General features: G+C 50.1%; 2 protein-coding genes across 2 annotated transcripts; one reads left to right on the forward strand and one right to left on the reverse strand.

Annotated features, from left to right (window-relative positions):
• Positions 1-909: 909 nt before the first annotated feature.
• TGME49_260530 (Sel1 repeat-containing protein) lies at positions 910-7,994 on the forward strand (the record flags this gene model as incomplete). The annotated part of the gene is made up of 11 exons (XM_018781239.1): positions 910-1,050; positions 1,489-1,664; positions 2,103-2,264; positions 2,897-3,054; positions 3,359-3,664; positions 4,390-4,475; positions 4,861-4,917; positions 5,164-5,196; positions 5,924-5,980; positions 6,464-6,496; positions 7,965-7,994. The coding sequence occupies 11 exons, from the start codon at positions 910-912 to the stop codon at positions 7,992-7,994; spliced, it is 1,239 nt and encodes a 412-aa protein (XP_018637074.1).
• Positions 7,995-14,198: 6,204 nt separating this feature from the next.
• TGME49_260520 (hypothetical protein) lies at positions 14,199-17,129 on the reverse strand (the record flags this gene model as incomplete). The annotated part of the gene is made up of 2 exons (XM_002365184.2): positions 14,433-17,129; positions 14,199-14,225 (listed from the first exon to the last, which is right to left on the reverse strand). The coding sequence occupies exons 1-2, from the start codon at positions 16,632-16,634 to the stop codon at positions 14,199-14,201; spliced, it is 2,229 nt and encodes a 742-aa protein (XP_002365225.2). The 5' UTR covers positions 16,635-17,129.
• Positions 17,130-18,045: the final 916 nt, after the last annotated feature.

Consider the following 18,045-nt stretch of genomic DNA (forward strand, 5'->3'; position numbering starts at 1 on the left):
GTTCACGTCTTTTTCGTGCGAAAAAGTATTTTTAATGAAGATGTGATTTCGCCGAATTGATGGGCTCGTTGTCGCATGCCCGACCAGCCCCAGAGATCCATGTGTTTACATCGCGTAAACTCCCCGATTATATCGGTGACGCTCATGGACGCTTCTCATGGGTGAGCAAATTCTCGATGGTCGCAAGCTGTTTATCTGCTGAAAATTGCCTTTCTTCTTCCGAAGGCTCCACATGGGCAACGGCTCCCGTGATTGATACGGTCGAAGGCACACGCAGTTACGAGCGGATGCACTTCTGTCAGGACAACCTGGCAGTGCTGGAGCTTCCCTATGATTTGCAGTCAGGCCGTAGCAAACTACGACTCAACAAAGTGTGAACCCAATCAAACATTCTGATGGCCATCTAAATAAAATGTTGTTCGATTGCAATCGTCCGAATCTTTCGCGTGTTTATGGTGACGCTTGAGAGAACAGGCGTATGTACGGTTCATCAATTAAGAATGTTGTACATGCGTAGCGATGGCGTCAAACGCTGCTTCTTCTAGCAGATCGTCACACTGTTGCGAAACTCTGTATCGTCAGCAGATGCTGTTGGAGGTTTCGTCTCCGCATAGATCTGAAAACTAGTATGCAACATTAGGAAGCATATGGTCATCACATACAGGATAGGAAACAACGCAAAAGTCGCCATTCTACCTGCATTGCCGAACGTGGCATAACGTTCGTGAGTTTGCGGTGTAAACTACCGTCCGAGTGTTTTGTGTCATGCCTAAGAAGGAAAACTCAGAGCATGTGAGCATATTCTCGCTTGCTTGCACTCTACTTACTGGATCCGAACGTTTTTGAAACGCTGTTTTTTCTATAGAACCTGCTTCAAAGAGGAAAGGGGGTGTCCACCAGTCAGTGGCAATGTCTTCTCAGTTCGGTTTTGGGGGGCCACTGTTCCGTCTGAAGCAGGCTCTCGTCATTTTTCAGGCATTTGTTGACGGCAGCAGTTTGCGACAGCGATCGAAGGCAACTTTAAAAGAGGAATGCGTTTCTTTGCAAAGAGTGAGTGACACGTCAAGTGAACGCGCAAGAGGGTTTCAGATGTTGAGTGTTACCCGCATTCCTTATCCATGGGACGACTACGGCCGCACCTCCCGGCGCACCCTGGGAGAGCCACTCCGGCCTGGCTTCCTACGTAACTGAAGTGCTGCATCTGCGGACGTAACCACTTGCGTAAGAGACTGACTATTTATATCTCTGTTTTTATCACAGAGGACGGCGTCGGCACCGTATAAGACTCCTTTGCCACCATCTGTCACGCGACCTTGCTGTCCTCCATTTGTGCTTACGAAAGACGGTGCAACATTTTTTCTCACTCTCCCACTACGGCGCGACTCTTGGGGCAATGCAAGTTAAACAGTCCATGTTTACTCCAGTATGGGATAGTGGCTTCAGTATATACGTCCTCAAAGTTCTCTCTGGTGCAACTGTGCGCTGTAGATATTAGAGGGGTGCTTGCAAGCTCGCGTGCCTCAAGATGCGGACCTCAATTCCGCTGCAGAGCAGGTCGTGGTGCACCTGGCCGAGGTCATGGAGACGATCAAGCAAATCACGCAGCAAGCGAAAAAGGAGTCAAGGTGGTGCTCCGCTGTTAGAGGCTTGGAAGAGCGAATGAGGCAAGCTTGTGGTAGACGCCTTTGAAGCACCATACTATTACGTTATCACACATTGCGGTCAGGTGCAGGTCGTTCATCATCTCGAACCAGGTTTGCATCGGTGTACAAGGCATCTGTGCCTCCTGACGTTGAGGTGGGCAAGTGTGGATCAGGTCTATTTCAGTGCAGCACCTATCGCCGTTGCTGGTCCATGGCTTTGGTGTACCGCTGATATCAGTAGAGGATGCTCATGAGTCACAGTTTCAAGAGTAGTTTTAGTGTACAAAAATCAGAAGTGATTATGGTCCAAATGCCGGCAGAGCTATCTGTTCCGACCCCGCAGTGGCAGAATGACAATAATGCTACCGAATCGACCGGTCGCAACACCGTGCGGCAGACGTTTTCATTAAGAGGCGCAATCAGCCACGCCTTCACTGTGAGATTCGTTGCGCGATGCAGAGCCCGAAGAAGATTGAAGTGTTTGCCATTGGCATTGTGTCGCGTCCTGTTCAAGTTCACTGGAGTCTTAATTGGCACTCTTACTGCTGTCCAGCAACAAAATACGCTTGACATGGCCGCAGCAAGACTTGAGTGTGCGAAGCTCCGCCGGGAACTGTCCAAGTATGCACGTTCAACACGTGTTGCAATGTCCAGAGCGCACTTTTTGAAATGATGTGTCTCCACAAAGCCATGAAATCTCAGACGGCAGCGAATAGAATCAGGATTCCCCCCTTCTCCCCCCAATAACTTATCTCACACACTCTGCATTATCATTCTCCCGGTATCGGCGAATCCACTTTTGGTTGCACATGTCTCGACTCTTAAGTGTGTGAAACGAATCTCATAAATCTATACGTTTTCTAATATGAGAGGATGATAGTGCAACAACAAAAAAAGTGCCGTACACATTCCAAATATTTTATCCGCGTTGGTTCATCCATATACTCGTCTACACATAGTCGTCTACCGCTGCAGCGTGAGAGAGCCGAGGTAAGGAAAACGAGCCATGGGTTCTCTAAGCTGTTTATGTAAAGCACAGTGCCGCGATATTCATAGAGAGGGTAGAAGTTGTGTTCCATTGTCTTCTAACTTTGTCGTCATCGGGAGAAACGCTAGGGCTGAAAAGAGCGTGGCATAGTCCACGACACTGTGTAACGACGTCTCCGAAATCTGTAGTTGTCTTCGACACTGTAGTGTGCTGTGAAACAAACACGTTCACGAAATATGAGTGTGCCTCATTTGCTGTTCTCAAGAGATGACGACTTGGAGAAAAAAGAATGTGCATCACGGTTGTGCATTGAGGGACACAAGAACCGGTTCGGCTATGGCGTTCCTACCAACTTGTTGAGGGCATTCCAACTCTACACAGAAGCGGGCAGATTGGGGGACCTGGATGCCCTGACGTGTGCAGGTAATGATTGCTGGACTGGACTCACAGATTGCACGTATGTTCACGCCAGTGGAACTTGCGCTTAGAAAAAGTGCGATGTTTTGAGTGCACTCTTAGTGACTCATGCGGAAGGTAGCATACGAATGTCTTGCGGTGCTGTTTCATGCACCTTATCTCCGCTCTGTAAGCAGCGTGTTTCGGCTTACTAGAGGTTTTACCGGGGTGCAACAGAGTGATTGTCTGATATTCTTTAGAAATAGATGCAAAAGACAGTTTCAGTCTGTGGAACAGTGCCACTGTCAGTACGCGGTCAACGTGCTTACAGGAATCCTGCTGGAGGAGGGACTGGTTGATCCAGGCACTGACTACGACGATCTGGTGAGCGACCTGGCTTTGGCAGGGTCTGTAAGCCCAGCGGAGCGGAACTCTCAGGACCGCACTTCGTCAGATCGAATAATTACCGTCCCCCTCAGCTTGGGAACCTGTACGGAAAGTGGTTCTCTCCATTGCACACCATCAGTGGAAAGCCAGCGACGGAATAACCCACCCAGGACCTCCTTTTATTCTGCACCAGCAAGCAGATCGTCATCACTAAAAAGGGCGTCGATGGTGGCTTCAAGCACGAACGACAGTGAGACTCCAGTGGCTGAACTGTGCGACCCACGATTAGCAGGAGGGTGCAGCACAAATCTGTCAAAAGGTTGGTATTGACAGCAGGAACAAGTGAAAGGACTCAACGTTCTCCTCAGAGCAGGGGTACAAGTGTTAGATGGGACTACACTCGGCAGAAAATGGAGACCGTATTTACCAGTTTCGAGCACCGAATTGGCGCGTAGGCCTCTGCTTGAGTACACACCGTTCTAGGGTTGATCTGGCATTTAGAGCTCTTTGTGCCTGAGACGATAGCACCAGCGGATACTCCATAACCGCTAGCCAAGAGAGGGTGTGTCCGAAAAAGATCCTGCGATGCAAAAGCCACGCTTCTCATCGTGCCAACAAATTACGGGGGATCTACGGCCCACCAAACGGAAATCTTTTGCCGTAGCCCTGCCCTGAATGCCAGTTTCACTGCATTGGGTGTGATAGACACGAGGCGTTCCGATACATCGGAGACTACAATGTGTCTCCGTGGAGGTTTGACTTAAAATTCGGACGGCGATTGGCATCGCTTCTTTGACTTGTGGAGAAAGGCTGTTTACTCACCAGTGTGTGACTTCCGTATGTTGACCTGCGAGGTCTGTTTAATCCGAGAGAAACACCCCAACATCGCTTGGCTACTGTAGTAGTATGTGTTACCAAAAAGCGGATAGGCATGCAATTGAGACATGCTCCCTGATGTGGGGTGGTTTCATAAAGGGTTGAAGGCAGCCCGTCGCTACTATGAAGTAGCTGCAAGACAAGGCCATGCTGACGCACTCTTTCGCCTTGGTAAAATGACGGAGGTAAGCAGTTTTTGCGGCGCAAACACGTTGTTTTTGAGGAGTGAGCAGTTGCATGCGGCGACTACGAAGTATAATGGAAAGGCGTGGCACTTTGCAACGCTATGCTTGTCCGAACCAACCGTATATGTGCGTGTACGGCTGACTAGCTGACAAGGGCGTTCGAAAAGATGAAGCCCGTGGTTCTACTATCTCACGATGCCTCTCGACTTCTCATCTGCCACACCCACAATCAGAGACCAGTAGGTCGTCAATCTCGGGCTGAGCGTAGTACGCTTTGCAGCTGACTTGTGTTCCGTATCACAGGACCGTTTTGTTAAATTGCAAGTTGTGGTTTTGCTGGACAGCGCAAGCAAACATTAATTATGCTGTCTGTCTGGTGCAACAGGGAGGTCAGGGCGCAATTCCTGCTGATCCAGTACATGCTGGGAAATTATACGCCGAGGTACGAGCTTAAGTGGAGGACAGGAAACCAACAAGGGTAAAGTTATTTCTGGCTTATGACAACGGTTTTTCTCGGTCACGCAACGGTTCTTCTGACGCGCTACGAGCGTTGTGAGGCCTACTCAACTGAAGAGGTTAACAAACTCTCCCTCTCTGTCTAGGACGTATCACAGCGAATTCAAGAGAATAGGGAAAAGCTTTTGACGAGTAATGACAACTGCTAGCTGTATCCATTTGTGTCTTTTAGGCGGCCAAACTGGGACACGCCGAAGCCCAAGTGGTAAGAGAGAGGGGAATACTCGAGTAGACGTTACTGCGTGTCCTTTGTCTCAGAGGAGACAGCACGAAGTTGACAAAACCAGGTGGCTTTTAAAGGCTCGGTAGCCAGTTGGATATCACGACGGTATTGATCTGGCAATCGTGACTGTATTCTCTCTCTGCGCTACTTCTGCCATAGTCGGCGCACGCCTGAGACTGACAGACAGCGGTCCTTCTTCAGCGTGGAAGTCAATTTTAAATTTTGGAGCTGACACTTCATCGGAGAGACATCCCACCAAACCGGATATTCTCTGACGACAACGGCCTCAGCTTGCGACATATTGCGGAAAACCAGTCGCTACCTGATATGGCGGTCTAGAACAGCATCGGTAGTAGGAAACAATCTCGATTTTGACATCGGTGCTGAGAGGGACGGCAGGAGACCCGAACACTGCCTAGCCACGTTGGTAAACAGCACTTGTGTGGCTCCCATGGTGGTTTGCGTGTACTGATTATTGATAACCATGTCTTCGAGATGATTACTGTCAGTCTGGTGAGTTTCCGAGTTCGACTCTAGCGCAATGTGAGAACCACCAACGGAAACCAGACTTACTTGATTGCAACTCAAATGAGCATTTGAGTCACGGAGATGTAACACCTCGTTCACGAGGTACCCATTCAATGCTACGGGACTGGACACAACTGGCTTGTCGCTTTTTCTTGGGATGCGGTGCCGTGCGTGCCAGTAGGCAGTAGGATACGCTTGCGAACAAGGACAATCTGGACGGATGCAGGACTACGAACAGGTACGGATACGCCTTGGCACTGCTCCGTCGCCACCAGTGATGCCAGCTTTCGTGAGGGAGATCGAGCGGATTTTAGAGATAGCGGCCCACGCTGATGGGTTCGTTTATCTGTTGGGCTTTCTAGTCATGAATATCAACACGCCCTTAGAGGTATAATTTTCTACACGTGCATGTGCTTACCCTTGAGTTGACGTGTCCTGACCGATCCCCCTCCTGGAGCTCTTTTCCACCTACCAGTGTGGGCCCTGTCAGCCACATGTTTTCCAGCTGCGTAACAAAGTTCCGTGGGTTCGTTGGATGCTTCTAGAGATCATCCGCCACCCGATCACGGTTAATCTCAGATGCTTTTAACGGCCTAAACTCACGTGTTTGCTTTAACGGAAGTCAAAGAGATACAGACAACCAAGTTCTTTATGATTGCTGTACACCACCACACCACTGGACTGCTTAAGAGAAAAACCTGTGACGTGTACTGTGCCACAGGCGATCTTTTGGTATACGAAGGCAGCGGAACAGGTGAGAAACTGTCAGGTCTTTGTTTCACTCCGTCTTGCCTCAAACAGATGAATGTATTTTAAAAGTTTGCGGCGTTCAATTTTCCTCCAAGAAAAGAGTCGAGCACTCACATCAGGCACAGATTGTGGAGTGGCACCTATAGGCCTGTTTCGACGATTTAAACTGGGTCACAGCAATTTGACACTCTGAATAAGGACGCAGACATAAAGGGCATGTAGTAGGTCGAATACTTGGAGCGCATTAGGCGCAGCGGCGAATAATACGTCGACTACTCCTTGACTCCCTTTCACCTCTGACAGGATCACACTGTGGCGAGATCAGGAAAGCGGCTAATGACAGCTCGCCCGTTTTCTCCCTTTTATGTCCCTCTCATTATGCAATCACCTTTATGTTGCTTTGGCTAGACTGCATATCTGACGGAATGAGCATTCTCGCGGGTGTTGATCATTAAAAGGCAATTTAACTTCAAGGCAATTTAACTTCTAGCACGGATGTCGTTGTTCTCTTTCATGGAATAAAAACTGCTTTTTTGTCCCCTGAACGCCTTGGCTTGGCTACATGCGAGAGTACTTTAGAATGTCAACACAAATAGTAGCGTCACCTTGCTACCCTAAGTAGGTACGCCCTGCTGTGGGCAGGGCAGCGTCACCGCGACAAACAACTTAGCTTCGCTGTATTACCACGGCCGCGGGTGCCAGCAAGATTTTGAGAAAGCTGCTGAGCTATTCAAGAAAGCCGCAGCTGGAGGCAATACAAATGCGCTTTACAATCTCGGAGTCTGTTACGAGTTTGGCCGCGGAGTCACGGCTGAAGATTCCGACGAATCGCTGCAGCTGTACCAGCGCGCCGCGCACGCCGGGCACGTAAAGGCCGCTAGTGCTCTAGGCCTTTTGCTGTTCAAGCTGAACGTCGCTGCTGGAAAGCCAGCTGATGGCTACACTGGAGCAGCAAAGTGGTTACGAGTTGCTGCAGAACACAAAGATATGGAAGCCTGTTTTAGTCTCGGTCAGCTCTTCGAGGCAGGACTTGGTAAGGAAGCTGGTAGTTACACGTTTGTGTCTAATGTATCTCTCAGTTGAATATCGTTGACCCTCCTTCAAATACAGTGCTACACAAGCTGGAAGGGGACGCAAAAATGACACCGTAAGGTATCCTTCACATCAAATACGAGTATAGTTGAGTGATCACTAAAACGCTTCGACTTCAGTTTACATATCGGAAGCCTGTCGAGACTTCAGTGGTTGGTGTCGGCGTCTGTATGTTGATCGAGATGGTGTGTCTAAATAGCACTTGGGCATCTTAAGGAACTGTACCTTAAATGGTACCGCCATCAGCGGACGGAATTGTATTGCACGGAAGAAAAAACCAAATCTGTGTCACACGAGCGTCATCTGCTTACTGTTTAGTGAATAATCGGAGCCTTTTGTCACAGTTTTTATTTCTTGCTGACACGTTTCTGGGCTTCCAGGCGTTGCGAAAGACTACCAACAGGCATTAGAGTGCTACCGGACGGCAGCGGGTGCAGAAGGGAATCCGAAGGTGCACCTTCGTCTTGGCCATCTGTTGTACTCGGGTCACGTTGGCAGCGATCTTTCTTTGAAGAAAGAGGCGTTCAGGCACTATCAGAAGGCAGCTGAGTGTGTAAGGGATAAGATAATCTGTCACCGCTGGTGTGCGTTGGCTCCTTTCCTGTATCATGATCTGCTAATCGCTGAGTAACGCCTCACCTGCTGGTCTCCCCACAGCGGAAGGTATCCTCTTTCGCGCATGTAGATATTGCAATGCCTTCGATTGACCCACGATGAGGCAGCTCTAACCCAAAGATTGCTGCTCTTGTCGGTGGCGTAAGGCATGTCTTTTGGAATATCATGCATCGTTTATTTTCATAATAATCGGTGCCTGTTAGAGGTGACGCCTCGTGTCATCTCACAGTGCGAGACCTGACCAGCGGGCACTTAACCGAACCTCGCCACTGTAGAATTGACACGGTACGATTGTTGTGCCACCGTCTGACACACACGTAGTAAGGCCACCTCCGCCATGGTTCGTAACGCCCCGAAAGACTCCAGTGGAAACCTGTGTGAAACTGTAGCTGCTGCAATGCAAAGAACTATACGCATCGGTCTTCAAGCATGGTTCATGCTGATGCATTGGATTGACTAACACCACCATATATCAGTTGGCGCCCTGCGTTGATCACTATGGACTAGGTCGCGTCGTTCTGCATGTTCGACGCCCTCATGTCTTGTAAATGGGATCGTTGGCTACCAGGGAGCAGACTCGGAGGCTTGGAATGCTGTTGGTCTTTGCCACGAAGAGGGTTTAAGCAGCGAAGACGGAATTCCAGATTACAGCAAAGCAGCCATCTGCTACGAGCGTGCGCTGGAAAATGACTCAACTGACGCGATGTGCAACCTGTCACGTTTACTCATGAGGGTAGGCCAAAGCTCTGGGTGCCGATGACGAGTGCTGGCTCAAAAGCCTTCTCGATCCATAGAAAAACACACGCACACGAACACATCGACGCATCCGTATATACATGCATGCATAAGCTCGCATGCTTCCCGAAAAAGAGACAAGGCTACAACCATCTATCCACACATGATCAAGCGTGGTTCGGTGTATTCGCTTCCCTACTCTCACGAAGAAGACTCTTAGAAACAAATGAACGAAGACGGAGAGAGAAACATGAATAACAGGGATGAAAGAGGGAAACATGCAGGAGAGTGAAGGCGGTTACCGTGAGCACGGGCCTGACGAGGGATGCTGTCCAAAACTCTAACTCGCATTGAATCCGACAAATCTAGCCCTGCAGTTCTGACCCAGGTTGCATTCTTTTCTGATGTCCGACCTCCACGTAGCGTTTTTCATCGATCACTCGTGAACGGGTGCTTCCTGGAATTCTTCAGTGGCACAGTGAGGTTCAAAGAGAAATGAGGGGTCTGCGGCTGGTCCCCGGTTCACTGGCCCATATGCTACCCTCATACTTTGTTTGTCCATTTGAGAGAACCCTTTCTCAGGGTCTAGGCGTCCCTGTCAATAGAGAGCGCGCATTTGAGCTCTTGAAGAAAGCCGCTAGCAAGGGCCATTTACAGGCACGATTTGCACTCGAAAATCAGTGCCGAATTCTTCCACGTCCTCTCCTCGAAATTGCACTTGGATATGGTGAAGCTGCAGACGGCCCACCCATGCCAGCTGTGAAACGGCCCACTCCGTTACCTGATACTGCGCCAGACTCAGTAACTGCGTCAAGTAAGCGACCAGTTGTTTTCACATCTACTTCTGTGACACTGATCGCCTGCACAGAGAGCACAACGTGACAAGGCATATTTTTGATTGTACAGCGCTCTTGTTGCTGCGTTTGTGACAGATATACGGTGACTCCACACTTTTGGGAGGGATCTGCATCAAGGTGGCGTCAGGATCACTACGGATTAGCGACAAAAGCATGCAAAAAATCTGCAGGAAGCAGTGGACTGCAATAAGATGTTTCGACTGGAGTTCGCTTCCAGACGCCCGCTCCGAAGAAGTTAATTGGCACGGACGATATGGCAGGAAACGACAGGTCTAATAGGTGTGTGCAGTTGCTTAGACGACAAGGAAACATCGATTAACATGGTCCGTCTGGCGTTTCTGTTATATATGGACTAACACGAAATGTTCGGTAGTAAACGCGGTGAGGGCGATGCTCAGCTTCATTTTGTCCCGTGGGCCGGCATTTTCCTGCAGCAGAAACAGCCTACACGGATCCGATGGTGACAAACTCAAATCACTTGTGTCACACGAAAAACCTACACTGCACCTGAATCCCACCTTGGCAAATCAAGACGGATTCTGCCGAAGTCAGGTGTCGCCGCAATCAAATTCTTCCTAAAAAGGCTTAGCAGAAGACCGAGGAGCAACGATAGAAAAACGGCTTTCTTTATCTGCTTGACTGTCAGTAGTAGATAAGGCAACTTTTCAGGCCAGTAGTATATACGGTATATGGAATGAAAGTGTTTTATCGGCATAACACCGCAGAAGTTCACATGTCACGATGTCACCGCAGGCAGTCCGTAGAGAAAGTGGTATACAACATGCATGAAGAAGTCGACTACATATGTCTTACAAGTGGATAATTATCATTGTCCTACGTGACATACGGTTTGTTTTATTCGACCTGGAAAATGCGAAAGCAAACATGTTAGTTAACACAACGTAACGATATGCTGCTGTATGTAATGGTACCAGACGTGAAAACGAAACGACAGTCCAGTTTCCTTCGTGTGTGCTCCATGCCCCGGCTCTGGCACTGACCATTAAACTCCGCGAATAAGTGTTGGCATTGATATTCAGTATAAATAATTGAAAAGGATTTAAATTCACTGAGACATAATCAAATTCTACTAAAGTACCTCATCTTGCCGCACTACATGAAGCATGAAAGCTTTCTCAATTTCCATAAGAAAGTTACATCTTTGTCTCTCTTCACTTCATTGGTTTACACTAAGTTTAAGTAAGTTAGCAGCAAATAGCATTCAATGAGGACTGTCTAGGGGCAGCGCCGCACGATCCTTTATGCTGCAGTGTAGCTCAGCCTTCGTGGTAGGTGCAGTGAAGCATCATGTTGCCTACCGCATATTTGGAAAAACCATCATTTGTATACTCGTTCGAAAACCGTGGAACCATTTTTATTGCATGATGCCCACACCGATACCATGTATCGTTACTAACAGGCTTCACGCAGACATCGTACTGCGGAATCCCTCGTTGGCCTGCGAGTGGAAGATAATAGACTGATCAGCCACTGAAGCGTATTCAAGCTTCTTCCACTCAAAATCAGGAGAATGCACAAGCAAGCCCCAGCTGAGCAAAATTTGTGTCTGGTGTCTTGTTCCTGTACAGAAAGCAAGGCCATAAAATCAGCTAAATCCCCGCCGCCACCATCGTCTAGAGACTCTGTTTGCACATATCAAGCAACACACAGTCGTTCGACCCGATCCAAAACTGCAGAGCAGGGCTCCTATTGTGAATCGACTGAACAAGACGAGACGGTGTGTAGCCACACCGCTCGAAACCCACGCGTCGACGGCACGTGGGACCCGTCGGAAGCCTCGGGCACCAAAAGCCGATCAGTGACGCCCCCCTTGCCAATTGAGGACAATGAAAGCGAGGAACGTAGTGAGTTCTTTCCCCATGACGTTCCTCTCTGCTCGCTTAGTCCCGGACAAGTCGCCCCAGGATGCAGTCCCCCAGCCGTGACGTCCATGATTGCTGGTCTCCACACACTGCCAACGAAAAAACGGAGTCCCGCCGGCAACCTCGCCCACCTCTTTGAAACTATACAGCGCGATCCTTTGCCGTTTTCACAATAGCGTGCAACTAAATGTGTTTACGTAAATATAATAAGAAACAGCTAGACAATAAGAGAAGGCATGATAAACAACAGGCTATACACACGTGAAAGTACGTAAAAGTGTACGCCAACAAAAAGGCACGACGAATAAAGCGGCGAACAATTGTTGCTGTGTCCTACCGATGAATATTCTTTTGATTCTCCACTTTAGGGACACAGCTGAGTTTTTTGTCTACGTATTTCCCCAGCGTTTCTTACAGCTGCATTTTGAGTAGACCTCGATATCATGACCTTCGTTACACGGTATTGCGTCACTTGCTGCAAGGGCGTCTGACCCCTCCGTTCCGTCCAACAGGAGGAATGAATCCCGGAATTACTACTGTCTACGAGTCTATAAAATCCAGACTCTTTAACATTGCTTCCGTGGGGAAGAATCCAAAGGGACTGCCTCCTACGTAGTCCGTCCCTACCGTCACCCCCCCCCCCCTGTCAGGTGCACAGCTACTTTTGGTAAAGGGTCTAGAACGCCGAATGTCTCCCACCGCGTCCCCCCAATCGGTTTTGAAATGCACCACTTCGAGACATCCACTATGAAGTCGAGGACGTGTATCTGGCCAGTGAATCCGTGTTGTCGTTTTGTCTAATGTTATTTCACTTGATGGGAAGAGAGAACCGGCTGCCTCGGTTTGCAACTGCTTCCTGTTACGCTAGATCTGTTTTCCGCCGGACTGTAGAGGCGTGCGTCCCAATTCGGTGAACATTCCTGACCTGCTGCTCTTATATATATTGGCCTCTCAAAAAGTAAAACAGAAACTACCAGCCACACGCACCATTCATAACCAACCGAAAATGGGTATTCCTGGCAGCCCTCAATTTGCGACTCCGGGCACACAAAGTATGACTTTCCGAAGTGATCAACGGACACTGGTGTTTCACCCTCTTTGCCCAGCAACAATGGCCACCAAGTGTATCGCTCAGACACGCGGATCGCGAAAATACACTTCAAAAAGCTTATCTCTGCAGAGGTGCAAAAACGGGGCAAGTGTCACTCCACCGAATATGGTGCAGAGCTCTTCCACAATTATGATGGCTGAAATGTCCACTACAAATGACTCACGGTCTCAAGGGGCCTTGCTTATATAGATGTTAAAGGGACTGGATCCTTTGTGCAAACGTTAACGTTCCGAATGTGTGTATTATAAAATCTCTTTGCGTTACCAAAACCCCCCCTGCATAGGGCGAGCAAGTTGTTACGGTCCACGTTGAACGTATACCTTCGCCATGCAAACAATGTACACCCACGTGCTTATGGTGCAGGCAAGATGTGTGATAATCACGCCTACTTCCAGGACACACTTTTCTGGCCACAGGTCGCAGCCTTTTTCGACATTCCCACGAATGATTACATGGACAGCGAATAACTCTTTCGCCGCATGAATTGCGAGAGGGCTTGTTCAAACATGCGCAGATGACTGGTCAGCTCACACAAGCACCAGTTACCACGCAACGACGGTAGACCACGAACATGCTGACGGTACAAGAATATGGTCAGACGATTCACTCCGCAAAGATGTTTTCGCCCACATTTCTCCTGAGCATCGTCGAACGCGTGCTCACACAAAAGAGTTGGATCCGGTAAACAAAGACATTGTGAAACTAAACCTCATTTCTACGCATCAAGATGAACCGGGAATCCGTCGCGGCGACAACACCTGACGTGCCAACGTGAAAAAAACACACCACATGCTGGGCACCGTGCAACTCAAACAGTTGGTTTACAACGAAGCTCAGGAACACCACCGCAACGAATCCTACCACATTTTCCGCTATAAAGGAACGCATCATCAACTTAATTGTATCCTCGAAGCCGTCCCATATGTTCACAAAAACTGTTCGAGAACCAGTCATCAGCAATCATAACCACCACAAACAACGCGCCATCCCACAAGGCACGTGCCGTGGCTACGGAGACCGAAGGCGCCCGCCCGTCCTTCGCATAATACACTACAGTCCCGGGGAGTAGTAGCCCTTATTTTTTTCAAATTGAGAGCGGAAGTGGACTCTTTCTGATCAAAGTCCTATCCGCCTGTTTCACCACCGGAGCAAGCGATACACATACACACCTTATTGTCCAGTACAGGACTGTTGCCCAATCAGCCGCCGGAGGTCCCAGTCAACATGTCAAGAAGGGCCCCACTACATGACGGCAGGGCATAGACCCTTCACGTCACATGTACCGTCAACCACCACCATGTTTCACCGCCATGTGTGATACTCTGGTAGATGATGAAATTGCATTTTCCCCAGTCTACGTATAAAACGTTTTCTAGCTCAACACGACTTCGTCATCTCCGGTTTACACAATCCTCAGTCAAAATCGTCGTTCAGATCGTCCTGAGGGCACAACGCAGCCATTGTAGTAACGTGGTTCTTCGTCACTTGCCACCAGAAACATACATATTTTCATGACATTCTTTCGTACACTTCTGTGGGCAACCGTGCATGCAGAACGGCCGGGATCTACTTGACCCTGCGTTTGAAACTGGCAACGAAAAGCTTCAGATGATGTAAGCGTTTTTCTTTCAGAGGATACCAACTTACCTCATCTCCGATATGGTCTATACTGTCGATCGTTTCTGCGTCGCCTACATTGTCCTGGTGACCCTCTCCACTCGCGGCGTTAGGCACCGCGCCGCTCGAAACGTTTTTGTTGTCTCGTTTCCTGCCATTGACCGCGTGAGTCTCTTCTACAGCACGCTCTGCTGTTACGGGCACCGCCTCCTCTGCTGAAGGTGACACACGTGCTGTTACCAGATCGGGCAGAGTTGCATCTGGTCGCTGAGCTGCGCCTATGCGCATCCCGTGAAACACAGGGGGCCTGGCACTGACTGGCACGGCCGATGGACGTGCCAAACCCACGCTCTCCGTGTCGGCAGGACCACTTGGGCGGGGGGCTGCAACCGCAGAGAGCCCACCGTCAGACAGTGACCCGGTCGTGGCGACAAGCGGTTGGCGAGGCAAGTGTGTTCCCACCGAAGAAACGGATATACCCTGCGATCCAATCGAGCCTACAGTTGATGCTCCGATTCCTTGTAGAAGCCCGCCACCGGAAGACCCCATTAGCCCTCCTACAGGCAGTGCCCCTGTTCCTCCATGGCCCCACAACCCCCCTGCGGCGCTTCCACCCAAAGTTGCTGGTCCGCCCGGGCCCAGTCCTCCAGCATTGGTCCCCATTCTCATGTCACCAGCTAAGCCATATCGTAAGCTTCCAGTCAACAACCCTGGCATGGTGCCGGCGACGATACCACCACCAAGAGATGCAGAACCTGGAACATAGCCTGTTCCCCGACCAAAGTTACCAGTTCCTCCAAGCGCAGTCAGTCCCAGTGGGCTCGAAATTCCGCTTGGAGTTTCGAGACTAACGATTTGATTGACGGTTGCCAACAGCTTTTCATTATATGCACGAATCGAAAGAGCTCGAGTCTGAATCGTATCAATTGATTCGGAGATGCTGAGAACTTTGTCGGTAAGGCGGAAATCTATTCGGCTTTCCGGTTCGAAGCCCTGAAGTACAGCCGAGAGAGTAGAGAAGACAACAGGCACGAGATGCTCCAAGGAGTATACTACGTATTTGACAACTGAGTTCGCACGGGCCGTGCACCTCTTCCACAGACCTTGGACAGCGTCTCTTCTCCGTGGAGCCTCGACAAGGGGTGCGCAGTCGGACAGCTTGGCACGCATGGCGCCCCGCAGAGCTTGAAGATGCCCGCGGAAGTCATTGGAAGAATCGCGAAGCATGTGGAGCCTTTCCTGGAAAACTCTGGACGCCTCCTTCAGAGTTTGTTCGGACGGACTTACAAACAACAGGTCGACCAGCGCAGCGGCTTCGTAGAGCACCGCCCTCGCGACGGCCGCGACTTTGACTGCTTGCCTCTCGGATTCTTTGGGGTCGATTGCTTCCGCTATGCCCCACCCGAAAACGTTGCTGTGCATTAGAGAACTGCCTTGCCCCGCTTCGCAAAACGTGCTAAGTCTATTGATGGTCTTGACTAGGCGAACGATCTCTGTCTGCAGAACCTCAAACGGATCCTCATTGTCCGTCATACGAGGACTCAAGCCCTGGGAAAGGTTGGAAAGCTTCTGCCGAACTGTCCTCATTGCTTTGCCAACAGCTGTCCCCATCCACTGATTTCCTCTTTCACCGCCACCTGCGTACGACGCGCTTGACAACCCTCCTCCACGTGATACTCCCGCGACAGTAAGATCAGAGCTAGCACGCCCGTAAAAGCCAGAATACGGACCTGGTGCCTGTCCATAGCTGTGGGCGTTCTGTACATGGGGATACCCAGTGGGAGCGACGCTTGCCGAATAGCCACCACCTCTGGCTTGATGGTAACCAACAGGGCTTTGGGCACCAACATCTACCCTTGGAAATAAACCATGCGCTTCAGCCTCATGCCCCCTCTGGTTACTCTGATCACCCGAGGCGTACAGCTCATGTTGGCGCTGCACGCTGCTCGGGTGTCCCGGATGAGGCACCCACCCGTGCTGCCACCGTTTGGTGGCTGGGTCCCCTGCACTGGGAGAGCCGTGTCCTCCACGGTCGTACGAAGCACCAGAATGACTGCCTGAAGCGGCCACAGCAAACAGAACAACGCAGCCGAGAAAGCCTCTGGCAATGAGGAACCGCATGATGCACACAAATGCTCGGCTTCGCTGAGAGATTCCACGACGCGCCAAGAAAAAAACGTTCTCCCTAGTTAGTTGGGGCGACGGTGGCTGAAAAGCAAGTACGGAAAGCATAAACCACGCCGCTTGTACCCTCCACTCCGAACGGTGTGTCCACTCCCAAAAACATTGTCGTCAAAAACTCATGGTTGCATCAAGAATCGCCCGGATTGTCCCGGTCGATCACTGACGACGGGGGGGTCCACAACAAATGCGAAATTCAGGGAATAGGCATCCAATCTTCCTGCTCCAACACTCGCACACTCCCACGACGCTCGGCGAACCAAACACCCTCTGTAAGTTAAAAAAAACTGGAAGAAGAGAGCGGTGATGCGAAAAGCCTAAATGAAAAGCACCGTGTCAACGCCACAGGCATGCGCGCGAAACGGCTCAGGCCCTCCGATAGGTACAACTGTCGCAGTCATCACGGTTCTTGAATCGAAACCTCGAGTTCACACCCTCGCGCCGACTCTCAGTGTAGCTGTATCCACAAATGATCTCATCGAGAAAACGTGATTTGCATCCGCAGCAGTGGATCCGTGCCGCAGAAACCTTATTAAAACGCTTTGTAGGCTTGCGACTCGAGAACCCGACCCCTGAAAGCGCTTCCGGGTGTGTCCAGTAACTCGCGACTTGCGCGGAAGTTGCTGCTCATTCACCACGCCGCGTACTGTCAGCTTCGGCATCCCCGGACCAGCGAGATCCTCCACCGCGACGAGATGGGTACAAAGCGACATACTGTGGAGATTTACAACAGAGCAGTCCTTGCAAGGGGAGCTCCCAACCAGTAACATCCGTCCTTGGAATTGTGGGTGATTTTTCGTGGGATGTGGTGACGAATTTGAATAACGTGGGACGGTGCGTTCGTCTTCAATTTGCTTTTGCTTTGCGAGCCGTAACGACAGAATCGCCTCGAAAGTAGTGGCAAGAAATAGCGAGGTGGCATGTTCCTTGACAAACCGTGGAGATGGAGACGCGTAAGTAGTGCCTGACGTGGGACAGTGTTCCTGCACAGGCCAGCTCAGTCGTGGTGTGAGCATCCATCCCTGTAGAGTTTCGAGGGTGAAAACAGATAAAAGAAAAAGGGGCTGACAGATAACCAGGGATCGTGAGGGAACCGCAGCACACAAATGACGTGAGACGGCAACCAGCAGTTGCATAATTGCCTCAGAACGTGAAAGCGCATTCGTCCTCCATGAATGTGCCACTACGGCAAAGCACAAAGTCCATCCCCTGTAAGTGGTAGAAGAGGCCAAAGCGAAGGCGAGACTTGTGGCTGCCTCATAGTACAGTTACGTGAGGCATATCGGACTTCACAAAGAGACTGTGGAAGAGCGTTAGGAGTTGGCAATGCCATGCGTCAGATCCATTTGTGGAGTTGGTAGTATGTTGGGCATCGCTCAGAGTGTCTGCGCCGCCGTGTTTTTGTTATTCGCATCCTGGCGGGGCCGTTTCCATGTCTAGCTGCGAAGTCTAAAACCGTGCT

The sequence above is a fragment of the Toxoplasma gondii genome, chromosome VIIb (genome assembly GCF_000006565.2).
Source record: "Toxoplasma gondii ME49 chromosome VIIb, whole genome shotgun sequence".
NCBI lineage: Eukaryota > Apicomplexa > Conoidasida > Eucoccidiorida > Sarcocystidae > Toxoplasma > Toxoplasma gondii.